The 12796-nt window shown below is 39.1% G+C and overlaps 2 protein-coding genes across 4 annotated transcripts in view; one reads left to right on the forward strand and one right to left on the reverse strand.

Moving 5' to 3' along the window:
• The window catches only part of LOC117395180 (neuronal PAS domain-containing protein 1-like), a 30037-nt gene extending 26867 nt beyond the window's left edge, over positions 1-3170 (forward strand). For all 3 annotated transcript variants that reach the window (XM_059004505.1, XM_059004506.1, XM_059004507.1), the window contains 2 exons: positions 185-291; positions 1051-3170. In XM_059004505.1, the coding sequence (XP_058860488.1) occupies positions 185-291; positions 1051-2084 (1141 nt within the window). In that variant the 3' untranslated portion in view covers positions 2085-3170. The remainder of the gene's footprint in view (positions 1-184; positions 292-1050) is intronic.
• A 746-nt stretch (positions 3171-3916) lies between these two features.
• Positions 3917-10203, reverse strand: LOC117435321 (transmembrane protein 160-like). The gene is made up of 4 exons (XM_034058390.3): positions 9856-10203; positions 9293-9317; positions 8152-8244; positions 3917-7495 (listed from the first exon to the last, which is right to left on the reverse strand). The coding sequence occupies exons 1-4, from the start codon at positions 10159-10161 to the stop codon at positions 7233-7235; spliced, it is 687 nt and encodes a 228-aa protein (XP_033914281.3). The 5' UTR covers positions 10162-10203; the 3' UTR covers positions 3917-7232.
• Between the last annotated feature and the right edge of the window lie 2593 nt (positions 10204-12796).

Consider the following 12796-nt stretch of genomic DNA (forward strand, 5'->3'; position numbering starts at 1 on the left):
TTTATATACTCTTATTTTAATGGCTTCAGGGTTGCTATGGCATCAGTGAATTGAAAAAGTTTACTCACACTGGAAATGTGGTAACCCTAATCAAGATAGTACAGCAGCAGGATCTTCATGTGTACAATCTTTCTCTCTTCCTCTCTCTTGCTGTTTCTCACTCTTGCTGTCTGGTCACTCGTAGTCGACCGGAGTTCCTGGACATTCCCCTGGACCTCCAGCAGCTGGGAGAGTCCTCTCGCCCGTCCAGAGAACCCCAGGCGACAGACGACTGCTCACAAGAAGCCAAGGGTACGCATCGAGGTTCACTAGTCAGCTCAAAGTGGATATATATTATTTTATATACTGTATGTGTATGTATATATACACACACACACACTCACACAAATATGGCCAAATGTTTTGCATCACCTAGACTTTTAGGATTGAGACATATGAATATCATGTAATCAAATAAACTCCTAAACGAATTTGCAAAAGTCTATCGAAAGCCATAATAGTAGTACAGTATTTCATGTTTGAATATGTAATTAAATATGTTAACGTAACATTATTCAGCAGGTTTCATTTGACTTTATGAAGCAAAAACACTTTTGGCCATAGCTGTATGTATATGTATATCTATCTATATGATTTTTATCTCAATATTATGATAATTTGGCGAACATCCTATTGCCACTGCACTCAAAAACAGCAGCATCTTGAAGACTTGAGAAAGGGTGTCATCTAGTGTTCTATTCAAAGAGCTTTAGGAAAACTAGAGATCAGCAGTCAAAATAACACAAAACACCAATTATATTCTGTAGTAGACTTCTATATTCCCACCTGGCTCTTGGGGATTATTGTGAGATAAAGAACTAAAAATACCTTTAATATGTGATGCACGTTTTTAGGATAAATTACCTCATTTAACATGTTTAGAAAGTGCTGATTAAAGCCCATTTGTGAAATTAACTGCTGTTTAATTTACAGTGATACTACCAAAAATAGCACAAACAAGCAAGCCAATATGCTACCAATTACAGGAAAACATTTTCTGCCCATTTCCAGGTAAAGACACCACACCTCTCCAGGACTTGGACAGTGTCAATGCATCAGAGATTAGAGTTGTGCATCCCCGAGGGAGCCAATCTGAGGAAAGGAGGAAGAGGGGCCAGCAGTGTGTCTCTGTGGAGGGTCCCCCGGAAACAAGGGCAAAGGGGAACCAGAGCCCTTTGTCCTCGGAACCGGAGAGCGAGAGTGAGAGTGAGAGGGAGGGAGAACCTCTGTCCAAGCACATCAAAGTGGAGGAGCGGAGGCTGGAGTCTGGAGGCAGTGAGGCCGAGGAGGAGGAGGAGGAGGAGGAGGAAGAGGCAGGGAGGATCCCGAATGGGTGTGCAGTGATCCAGCACAGGAAATTCCCTTCAACATCTTCCTACCCGGAACACGAGATCAAAACCGAGCTAACTGGGAGTGACGTAGCCACTTCAGGAATCTGGGGCTTCCATTCTCTCCCTTGCATCCCACTTGACACTCATGCCCCTGGGCATGAAAATGGGCATGCTCATAGGAATGGTCCTCGGATCTGCATTCCTGACTCTGTCCTGACTCCCCCTGGAGGAGAGGCCCCTCCTAAAGCCTTGGTCACCCCCTCCGTGGAGGCTCTCTCCCCACCGCTCTCCGGTTCTCCTCTCTCTCGGGAGGAAAGACTAGTCCCCACTCCCTCCATGCCCGAGTTCGAACTCCTGCAGAGGCTGGGGTTCGGGAGAGGAGTTAGCGGGCTGGGAGGGATTAGTCGGTTGGTCCTCCCTTTCCCTCGATCAATGGGAGGCCCCACTCCTCACAGCCTGTATGCCCCCAGCACCATCCGCTACGCCCCTGCAGAACTCCACCTCCCTCAGACTGGGGCTCATCATCAGCACCACTCCTTGCACTCCACGGACCCCCAAGCAGACCCCAAGCCCCCGTCGCTGTTCCCCCATCTCCAGAGACTCAGTGGGTTGCCTCCTTTCAGTGGCTTCACAGCCCTGGACACCCCCTTCTCAGCTCTGTCATTCTCCATCAACGGGCTCCGTGGTCCTGCTACCGATAAAGACGAAGACTGAGTCTTCTCCTATTGGGACATTTACTAGGACTGTAGCCAGAGCAGCTGGGTTAAATCGCTCGTCTCCGAAATAAGGCCATATGATAAGGATATTGACCACAATGTAGGCAAGACAGCTACAGTGGCCACGCCTGCTTTCACTTTAACAGTATGGCGGGGGCAATGTGGTATTAACCACTATTAAGGCCATTCTGTACATTTTTTGGGGCTAGTTAGTGTCGTTGCCACTATAACAGCATTTTTTCAGGGTATTTCTTTAGATCATTCAATTCGCAAAGACTGAGCATCACCCTGAATTGGTTATTATTGGGGGATAAACGTTGTGTCTGGCATATCTGAATGTATAGCATAATGGTGTCTGTATTAGCGAGGCACTGCTGTATACAGAAATCACATAGCCATGACATTTGTTTTCTGCACAGAAATCCACTGTGGCAGCGGTGGGGTGTTTGATGAGGTTGTATTGTACAGAATATTTGTGCGAGTATTTACAGTATGAATGAAAATGCTGATCAATTGTACAGTACCGGTGCTGTGAAGAAAGAAAACGGGAAACCTGTATCACTTGTAAAGAACGGTCTGTACCTCCTTGTTAATTGTATATAATTGTAAAATATCACACTACATATTGTTGTGCTTAATATGGTAGCGAGAACACAATTGGGCGAGACCTGTCACTGTTCGTCTTCCAATCAGAGGACAGCTTAGTTTTAGGTATTTGTATTCATATGCAGATTACATTAACCCATTAAGTACCAAATAACATTTTCTTTGAAAAACGTGTTGAAACGTTATGCCATGTCAAATACATATGAATGTATAAAAAAAAGACATCATTTTCTGTATCTTGCTTAGCTGGAAGGAATTGTTTCGGGAAATGATATTTCCTGCCAGCTATGAAGTTAATTGAACCCGGGCCCGTAGTGTGTTCATTTCCATCACTGTAGCTTAACATAGGGTAAAAAAAAAAAAAACAAGCTAACGTGTGAATAATCCGTGTGAATAATCCATCCAGTCAGAACTTGAACTGAATAAATAAAAATACTGTGAAAATAAAAATAATAAAAAACACATCTATGCCATTAAAGATGTACCCTGTGTTTCATTATGTGGAAAAGTACTATATATATATATATATAATGGTTGTCAATTAATTGCATTAACAAATCTTATAGTAAACCTACAGACGGGACTCATGCTATGATAGGTGTGATCTCTTCACATGCAGTCATGTGCAACCTAATTACAACACCTCAAGATTTGTCATTTATATCCTTTATATATATACCTACATGCATGAAAACATCTGTGTGTGAGAATTTCAATTTCCGCTCAGCAATCGGCGATATAGAAACAATAGGCAGTCATGTGTGAAAATGTTAGACCACTTTATGCTTTAATTAGGCATCTTAAACAACTTCTAAAAAGTCTCGTGCATTTTACCACTGAGGCTATGTGTTCCTTTTCTCTGACTAAAAGGAACAGTGGTTTGATTTCATATGCACAGCAAATTAAAAACTACAGAAGCAATGGAGTGTTCTAATAAATGTGCACACTGCTGTATACTGCGCGACAAAATCACAAATTGAAATGTTGTATGATCTGGCGGGAAGTAATGGACACGGCAATGTTTAAGGTGGGAATACGAAAGGAGATCCCGGGGAATTACATATGGGAGTCCAGGATAAACAATTGGAACCATCTCACAACCCCCTGATGGGAAAGTAAGAGGGTATGAATTAGTGAAGAATAAACAGTGAATTCATTAGGAACGGAATGGATACCCAAACTAAACAGAAAAAAAAGAGAGCCCAAATTCTAGACAACACAGGCTACCATATGCAACTTTCTTTAATGAAGCTGGACGTGTAGTAGACACACAAAAACAAAGATTTAAAACAAACTGCAGATGTACATTCAAAAAGGCATAGCAATCGGAACTATGTACAACACTGTGAACTGTTCTTAAAATAAATCAATTCAATACACACAAGGTTAATAAAGAAGTCAGTCGCTGATCTTGATTCAAAGCTGAAGGGACACAAAGCCACGTTTTCAGGAACAGTGGCTTGAAACCTTTTTCCAGGAGAGTGGAAGACCTAGTTTGAGACAACTCTGCTGTATCAAACCCCAAGCCTCCCCTGGTGTGCCATGCAGTGACCTGAAACCTAGTCCCCTGAAACCAAGTTCCAAGACACAAAGGGGCTTCATGTTCCCTCAGCTTAAGACCCTCACTGGACATAAAAGTAAAATTCGAGCAAAACTATAGAATAAGTTACATAGATAGGTGATCAATGTCCTTACTGGATCAGCCAAAGATCACACAGGAAGTATCATACCATTAAAGACAGTTAACACATACAGCAACAACATTAAACCAAACGTACTAGTCACAATGTGAATCTATTACTGTCTTCTCACAAATGCAAGCGATAACATTGACCCCGTCGTATATTAGTGAGAAGGCACAAGGATCAAATCTACATGCATCTATTTTTTCTTATACCAAGTGAAACAGCAAACACCAGCATTCCACATTAGATACGCGTGTGTTTTAAATAAAAATATCCCAGTGCAAACTCTCATTCAATAGTTGAACCAGCCCTTGGACAGGACCGCTCAGGGTAGGATAACAGTGTTTAATTGTGGCACCACAAACCCAATAGCAGCTTTATTAACTAATAAAACAAACACAGGCTGTGTGAAGAATATTGGAATTATAACTGGTCACAAACAACAACTGTTGTCAGTTTTTGATTGTTTATTTTCAGTCCCTGTAACAGTTGTAAATCATTTCCAAGAAAATAACATATCTACTTACAGTAAAGTTTTGAAAACCCCAAAATAAATGTTTGTTTTGAGAAAATCACTTTAATTTCAAATGAAAGAATGTGGCGTAAAAGATAATTATTTTATAGTCTCTTGATGGATAGATAAATTGGAATTCAGACAAGAGGCGGCACAGGGTTTGTTTTGAAATGCTGTTTTAGGTGAGATTAACCCATTAAGTACCAAGTACATTGAAAAAATTCTCAACACAGGCTGTATTTATGTAATTTGATACATTCTGAACCAATATGTCAAAACCGGAAAAAAAATTAACTGCTGCTCCTATTTTGAGGACAGTCCAGTTAGACAAGCCCATAATCAGAGCAGTGAAATTTCACACCAGCTATGAACCTCAACACATAGAAAATGGAGAGTTCTCATCGCTGTGGGGAGGAAAACACCAAGATATGTATCATTTTTTGGCTTTGGTTTCTTATTTTGTATTGAGGCATCATAAAAGCATCTGAAGGGCTGAATTTGCAGAATCAACAGTTACATTTAGACTTAACATTCGTCGTTTACAAAATTAGAGTAAGTCATAACAAGTTAAAGACTGCATTCAAATAACAGGTAGATGCCAGTTAAAAATGCTGCAACAAATTACAAAGAAGCCTGTCCTCAAATGAGAAAAACGACTGAATAGCTTTGGGTGGTCAAGTTAAGCTACGCAAAGTGTCGCACTAAATACTGCAAAAAAGATACTTTGATTGACAGGAGAATCCTTTCACTAACCACTGGATGGTGGCTGTAACTCCCACAGGTAACTTTCACCCTACCTCCTCATTGTCAGCCTCGCCTCGGTTTTGAAGCTGTGTCATGAGCCCCGAAAGTCGAGGCCAACCGTCGAAACAAAGTAAGTGAAAATACCGTCATAAAGCTCTGGCCAAAAGTTTAGCATCACCTACAATTTTAGGATTGAGAAAAAAAAAAAATTAAATGTATAAACATAATTTAGATGTTTTATTTAACAATGTAATCAAAGAAGCTACAAAATGACATCGCTAAAGTCTATCGAAAGCCATAAGGGTAGTACAGTATTTCATGTTTTTGTCAGTTTTTCAGAAGTATATGGAAAACGACAAAAAATAACATTATTCAGCAGGTTTCATTCAACATTTTGAAGCAAAATGTGTTCCTTCTATAGGGTGATGCAAAATTGTTGGCCATAGCTGTACATGAATTATATAGGGGCCGCCTGAGATTTACAGGTTAGGAACCACTGTGCCATAAGGGCAGTGCTGTAGAATTACCAGCCTCATTAGTTGCAATTCTTTGAACAATTATTAAATGATGTAGAAAAAAATAAAATCTAGCACAGCTCAGCAAATATTTAACACAGTATACATAAACCTATTTTTTATATATAGGACTACATTTCTAATACCAGTCCTTAACATATTAATGTACAATATATAAATAAATATGTTACATACTGTACTGGTCTTGTATTGTAGTTAAAGCTTGGCCATTGGGTTAAGTTACTATTGAGTGTTTTTTTTTTTTTTTTTTTTTTTAAAAAGCTTTTTTGAACATTCCTGTTTGATCTTTTCAGTGCCTTTGAGGTCTTGTTATTTTCTGCTATCTCTTTATACCAAAGAGCAGGGTCTCAACATTATTACATTGTTACTAAAAAAGGAACAGTTTGTAACCTTCAAAAGATGAGGGTTCAAAAAAAAAAAAAAAGATATACTCCCTCTTTCTGATCACACGGGTCATATTATTGGGAAGTTGAAATCTTTTGAGTAACAAAGTAACTTTCAAGTTTAAAGTTGATTCAATTAAAGCCCCAAGCCAAAACATTCTTTCCAGCTAGTACCTTCTTTACTTCAGTTCATGATTTGCGAGGGTTTGAAGTTGCGGCTGAAAAAAGTGAACAGAACATGAATGACCTACAATTTGTAGTTTTTAGAAGAAATCAAATTAGATAATGTACAATACAGAAGAATAATACCCTGATACCTAAAGGTTTAAACAGAGAGCAACAGCAGATCATCATTAAATATGTAGTAAATTACATCACAAACACATCAGTGGGTTTGAACAGAAATAAGTTAGTGTAGTTGCCATGGCATCACAAGCCTATAAAAATAGCTCCACTGTTTGTTTTCAAACACACTTTCCATTAACAAAGGCATGTTAAACACACTGAAATGTTGGGAAGCTGGCTCCTAGAGCAAAAAAAAAAGTATATATATTAGCTTCCCTACCCTCTTTCCTCGACTTTGTTTAACTTCCAAAGCCTCTTACGCATTCCCATTTACAACCCGACTCTTTCAAGACCCACCCCTGTTTAGATCATTCAAGTAAGCCTTCAGAGTATTTATTTGTCCTTCTTGTCTCTGTCTTCTTCATCATTGTTGCAGTCCTCACACTCCTCCTCTCCCTCACGCACTATCTCCACCTCCAGCCTGCCGATGTACAGCGCTACCGCGCACAGCCAGAAGAGGGCAGCAGAGCTCACCACCAGGCCATTGAGCAGCACAGCAGGGAGGGACAGCAGCATGGTGCGGCGCACGGCAAACAGGTTCCCAATGTAGGAGGCACTTCCAAACGACACACACACTCCACCCAGGATGAAGAAACCTGCATCAGGAACAAGCAACGCAACGGGGAGCCTTCAGCGCGTGTCATCTCACTTAATCAAAGTCTTATAAGTGGCTTTAACTGTCTGCATAGAACTGGAAGCTCAAGTGCAGAGTTGGGGTTCGATTCCTGTTCTTCAATTCCAATTCTTTCGAAGGAAATGGAATTGATATTTTAGAGAAGATGATCATTGCTGAGATTTGTTCAACTGCTTCCATTTGAAGCCAATGCAATTGACTAACAGTGACTTCAATTGAAGTAATTTGTTTGCCACTCTGAGAAGCTCATTTTAATAGAATACTGCTAATTGCAGTTTTTATCATGTTGATGTGTTGGAATTGATTAAAAGTGAATGGGAATGGGAAACTGTTTTTAAAAAGGATTTGGAAAGAAAGACAGATAGATAGAGATACAAAGATATATTATTATTATTATTATTATTATTATTATTATTATTATTATTATTATTAATGCAAGATTCAGAAACAGTGCCCCAGCTTACAATGAATAAGGAAGTGAAGTTTTACTGTTGAGAATCAGTCACAGGGGAATTTTACCAGGTCTGAATAATGGCGATTTATCCATCATCCTGCCTTATATTTCAATGCAAATATTAAATAGCAATAAGAGTTGCGGTTTTATGATGCATCACATACCATAGGCAGCCTCGCGCCCCACATCGCTCTGAACGTAAGAGATCACCCCAATCCCTGTGGCCAGCAAGCCATTCCGAAACCACGACAGGAACCCTAACAAGAAAGAGAACTGAACCAGGGGGATTCATAGCAAGGATCAGCATTACTAGCGCTTGGGGATTACAGCCAGGAAGGATATGCTCCGGATATCTCACAATACCAAGATTCTCAGTGAGCAAGGGGTCCGAGGGTAAAAGGGGCAATAAGTGTCCCATACACAATACTGCTCCATCCTAGAAACTGGAGAACATTTGAGGTCTCTCTCTGTGTTAGTGCTCGCACTATTGAGACGCACAGCTAAGGTCGAATGTTTTGCATCACCCAACAGAATTAACTCATTTCTCTTCATAAAGTCGAATGAAACCTAGTGAATAATGTCACGTTAACACATTGAATTGCATACCGCTTTGTAGTTTCCCCATATATACTTAATGAAAAACCATCACATTTTTTCAATTTGTCATTTCGAAATCCAACATGAAATTTCTGTACTACTATTGTGGCTTCCGGTGGACTTTTGCAATATCATTTTGGAGTTCATATAGTTTTTCTATAAATGATGTCTCAATCCTAATATTCTAGGGGATGCAAAACTTTGGGCCATAGCTGTACAGTACCTGTGCTGACCCTGCAGGTACAAATATGCATTTGATTTTGGGACGCTTTGAGTACCCTAATACACTTATCACCCACAGCATGCAGAATAGAATCTCAAAGGGACATGCATTGCTCAATCAAAACTGGACCATCTACAATGGGCTGGATCTCAGGAACCTTTGGTGGTAAAATACTAGTTTTTGTTACCTGACATAGAATGAGCCGAGAGGATCTTTTTCAGAATATGCCAGTTCATGATGTCAAAACCTGTCAGCGATGGATAGGGCCAGCATATGACTCCATCTATAGGACAGTCCAGGCTTTTCAACTTACACCCCAATGCATTCTGGTAAGTCCTGCTGTGATGGTTACCTGAGACAGGTAAAAATGTACCAGAATGCATTGCGATGCAAGTTGAAAAGCATAGACTGTCCCAATGAACATGGAGTCATGTCGTAACCCTTGCGATGGAAGATGCCAGAAAAACTAAAGCACAGTCCCTCACCTGTTTCGTGGGCTTTCCTCAGCATCTGAAATCAAGACAGAACCTGTCATGACTCATTCGTCAAAGACAATACAGTGATTTCCAATGATATTTCTCAACAAGCTGCTACTACGACTAGTTACTGAAATAGGCAGATATTTCCTCAAGAACGCGACACAGTGTCCAGCTTTGCTCAATGTCTTACCTCTGAGGTACAACAAAACGAGATCTCCTATATTTATCCAAAACAAAGGAAACATTGATAATACTACTATAGTATTGACAAGCAATTGATATTGCGCGTCTATTGCAGTAATATTGTAACTTGTGCTCAATTTAACGTCCAGTTAAGTCATATTGAATTGCCGGGACACCTTCCTCCAAACAGCGGCAGGTAGCAACCGTAACTTAAATATATGCAATTTTTTAAAAAATGAATTAAGCATAACCTAAATACATTTAAATGTCATTGTATTATTATTGTTGTGTTCTTTGCATATGAAGTAAACACAACACTAAGAATAGTATTTAATTAAATAATAATAATAATAATAATAATGTGATTTATAGTATGCATATGTTACCCAGGCATCAGCCTTGTCGAGCTCGGTGAATTTCGGCGGCTCTGGGCTCCGGGTTTTGCCCCAGCCGGTTTCATTCCCCTTTTCCGCGACCCGAGCGCGGTGAGTCCCACTGACACGCCTTACTGGAGCCCCGGGATGAAGAGGCCCGGTTCGTTGACACAGACGACTCAACTGGGAAGCGAGCCGAGGGAATAATCTCAAACCAAACCAACTCGCTGCTGCCATATCCGAGTCTGAACTTTCACTTTTCAACCGACAACAAGAAAAAAGCCGCAGCATGATGACCCTTCTTTTTGCTTTAGTCATGGTGAAAACAAGCTTCGATAAACTACAGAGCCATCTCCTGGCTCTTTGGAGAAAATGCACTACGATTTGGTAAATCAACGATATACGGTATGTGAGTTTTTCAATTTTAAGAATATTTCTGTTTTTGTTTTCATGGGTAATTGTATGTAAAAAAAAAAAAAAATGTAATTGTATGTAAAAATAATGTGATATCTTGTAACAATCGTAAGTCGCCCTGGATAAGGGCGTCTGCTAATAAATAAATAATAATAATATTCAACATTGGCCTAATTATTTATTTTATGTGGCTGGTAACACATGCGTATTAAGCACATTACACTTGCATTGGTTAAAACACCTTTCCCCCCACATTTTAGGTGCTCCTTCCTCAGTTCACAGGGAATAATTTGTATGCAGCGAGACAGGTTAAGACCCACATTGTAGCATGTCATTATTAACAGTAACCACAAGAGGGAGCCAACGTATCATTTATTAAAATCAACAGACACAACTCCAGTACGAAATGCAGCCTAAAACGCCCGGTTGGCAGGTGCTTCTGTATGACCTCACAAATGACTGATGTTTTTTCCAGAAAGATTCTTATAAATCATAAGTCGATCCTCTGCAGAATTTCAATATTACCTAAACAGCAGGGCAGCAGTGTGGAGTAGTGGTTAGGGCTCTGGACTCTTGACCGGAGGGTCGTGGGTTCAATCCCCGGTGGGGACACTGCTGCTGTACCCTTGAGCAAGGTACTTTACCTAGATTGCTCCAGTAAAAAAACCCAACTGTATAAATGGGTAATTGTATGTAAAAATAATGTGATATAATGTAACAATTGTAAGTCACCCTGGATAAGGGCGTCTGCTAATAAATAAATAATAATAATAATAATAAACACATACACTGTCTTCCAGAAACGGGGACTTTCTAAAGCTACAGAAAATGTCCCACAGAACAGCTGCACATTTTCTGTCCAGTTGAAATTTAAGACCAGCAGGACAGTCAGACACAAGTTGTGTTATGATTTAGTAATTTAAAGTATGTAACTGATAAAATACATTGGTAAGTTAGACAACTTACAAAAATAAGCATCCAGGTAAATAAAAAATAAAGCCATATTGTTTTTCCTCATACCCAGCCTTTTTATTTGAACATTGTACAGCTCTCAGACTGCGACAGACACACGCCAGGCGATATAGAAATAGTTTTTTATTTATTTATTTATTTATTATTAATTTGATTCTGTAAAATTCTGAATTTCAAAACAAAGCAGTCTTGGCCTTTTATTTATTTTGCATCTGCATAACATCCACATGTCTTTTCCTTGCATTTATTACAATAAAGTGCAATTTCTTTGAGTAAGTAGCTGCTATGGTTACCATTATTCTGAGTGTGTCTAATTGCAGTTATTGAAAGGCACATACTGTGTTCTGTTCTCATTAGCGCCATCTAGTTATCTGCCACTTTGGATCACGTGTCCTTTAGTTCTGCCAAATAACATAAAAGCAGTTTGGCTGTTTTAGCCTGTATTACACATGTCGAAGCGTCTTAATACAGACTTATTCAAATATTTCAGTAACCAGTAACTGCAATAAGAACAACTTAGAACGACTGTAATATAAAAAGAGCTGGGAGATCAGTAAAACAAATAAACATGTAATCTGAAGCTACCTATGCTTTACCATAGTTCCCATTGATTCACCATGCTTGTCTGTGCGATACTATACTTTGCAATGTTTTTAAATGGAATAGTCAGAGATGAAAGTTGCTTTGTGTTCTAGAAAAAGTTGCTAGAAAAACGCTAACATCTTTATGCAAAATGCTCATTTTTTGCAGGACATACCTATGAAGCTCACACATTGAACATGCGCTTTGAAGGTAATCTTAAATATGCAAAAAATAATTTAATTCTATACAGGTTTTTGATGCAACGTCCTTCTCACAAACCAAAAATGACTGTCCACCACTGGAATAAGGCTTGTGGATTTCAATGGGGGCGTGGTACAGTTGCCTTTTAACTCTGAAATCCTGGGTTTAAATACAGCTCAGATTAGGAAGTGAAGTGAGTTTGGTGATCTGATGTTACTGCAAATGTCATGCTTGAAAATATCTGTCTAATATTGTACTGTGTCTTTTTGCAATGTACAGCTATGCCCAAAAGTTTTGCATCACCTACAATTTTAGGACTGAGACAAAATTAAAAAAATAATAATAATAATAACATAATGTAATCAAAAAAATGATATTGCAAAAGTCTACCGGAAGCCATAATATTAGTGTGTGTTTCTGCAGCTGCTGTAATGTCATTAGGATTTACTGATGTGGGTTCTACTTTCTCTTCTACTGCTATCACATTAGTGTAGCCCCTTCGATCATGACTTTTTATTTCAATTTGTAGACATTATAAAACAGCTGTACAGTGTTCGAGACAGCTGCCCTGTCAAAACTTTAAAAAATATCTATGCATTATAAAATAGATATGGTGTAGATAGGAAACTTAACATGGTGCAATTATGCACACAGTGACTGAAGGAAATATCAAAGTTATGACAAATATGATGCACTGGCAAAAATGTTTTTTTTTTTTGTGATAAGGGTGAAACAGTTCTTACTTCCTAACTAAATCAATTATTTCTTATTTTTAAACTTAAAG

Source organism: Acipenser ruthenus, chromosome 30, assembly GCF_902713425.1.
Source record: "Acipenser ruthenus chromosome 30, fAciRut3.2 maternal haplotype, whole genome shotgun sequence".
Taxonomy (NCBI): domain Eukaryota; kingdom Metazoa; phylum Chordata; class Actinopteri; order Acipenseriformes; family Acipenseridae; genus Acipenser; species Acipenser ruthenus.

Coding starts and splice junctions, on each gene's coding strand:
- LOC117435321 (XM_034058390.3), bottom strand. CDS start 10,161: ATGACTAAAGCAAAAAGAAGGGTCATCATGCTGCGGCTTTTTTCTTGT. Junction 8,245..9,292: donor GAGGAAAGCCCACGAAACAG/GTGAGGGACTGT, acceptor CTTTCTTGTTAG/GGTTCCTGTCGTGGTTTCGG. Junction 7,496..8,151: donor GGGGCGCGAGGCTGCCTATG/GTATGTGATGCA, acceptor TTCCTGATGCAG/GTTTCTTCATCCTGGGTGGA.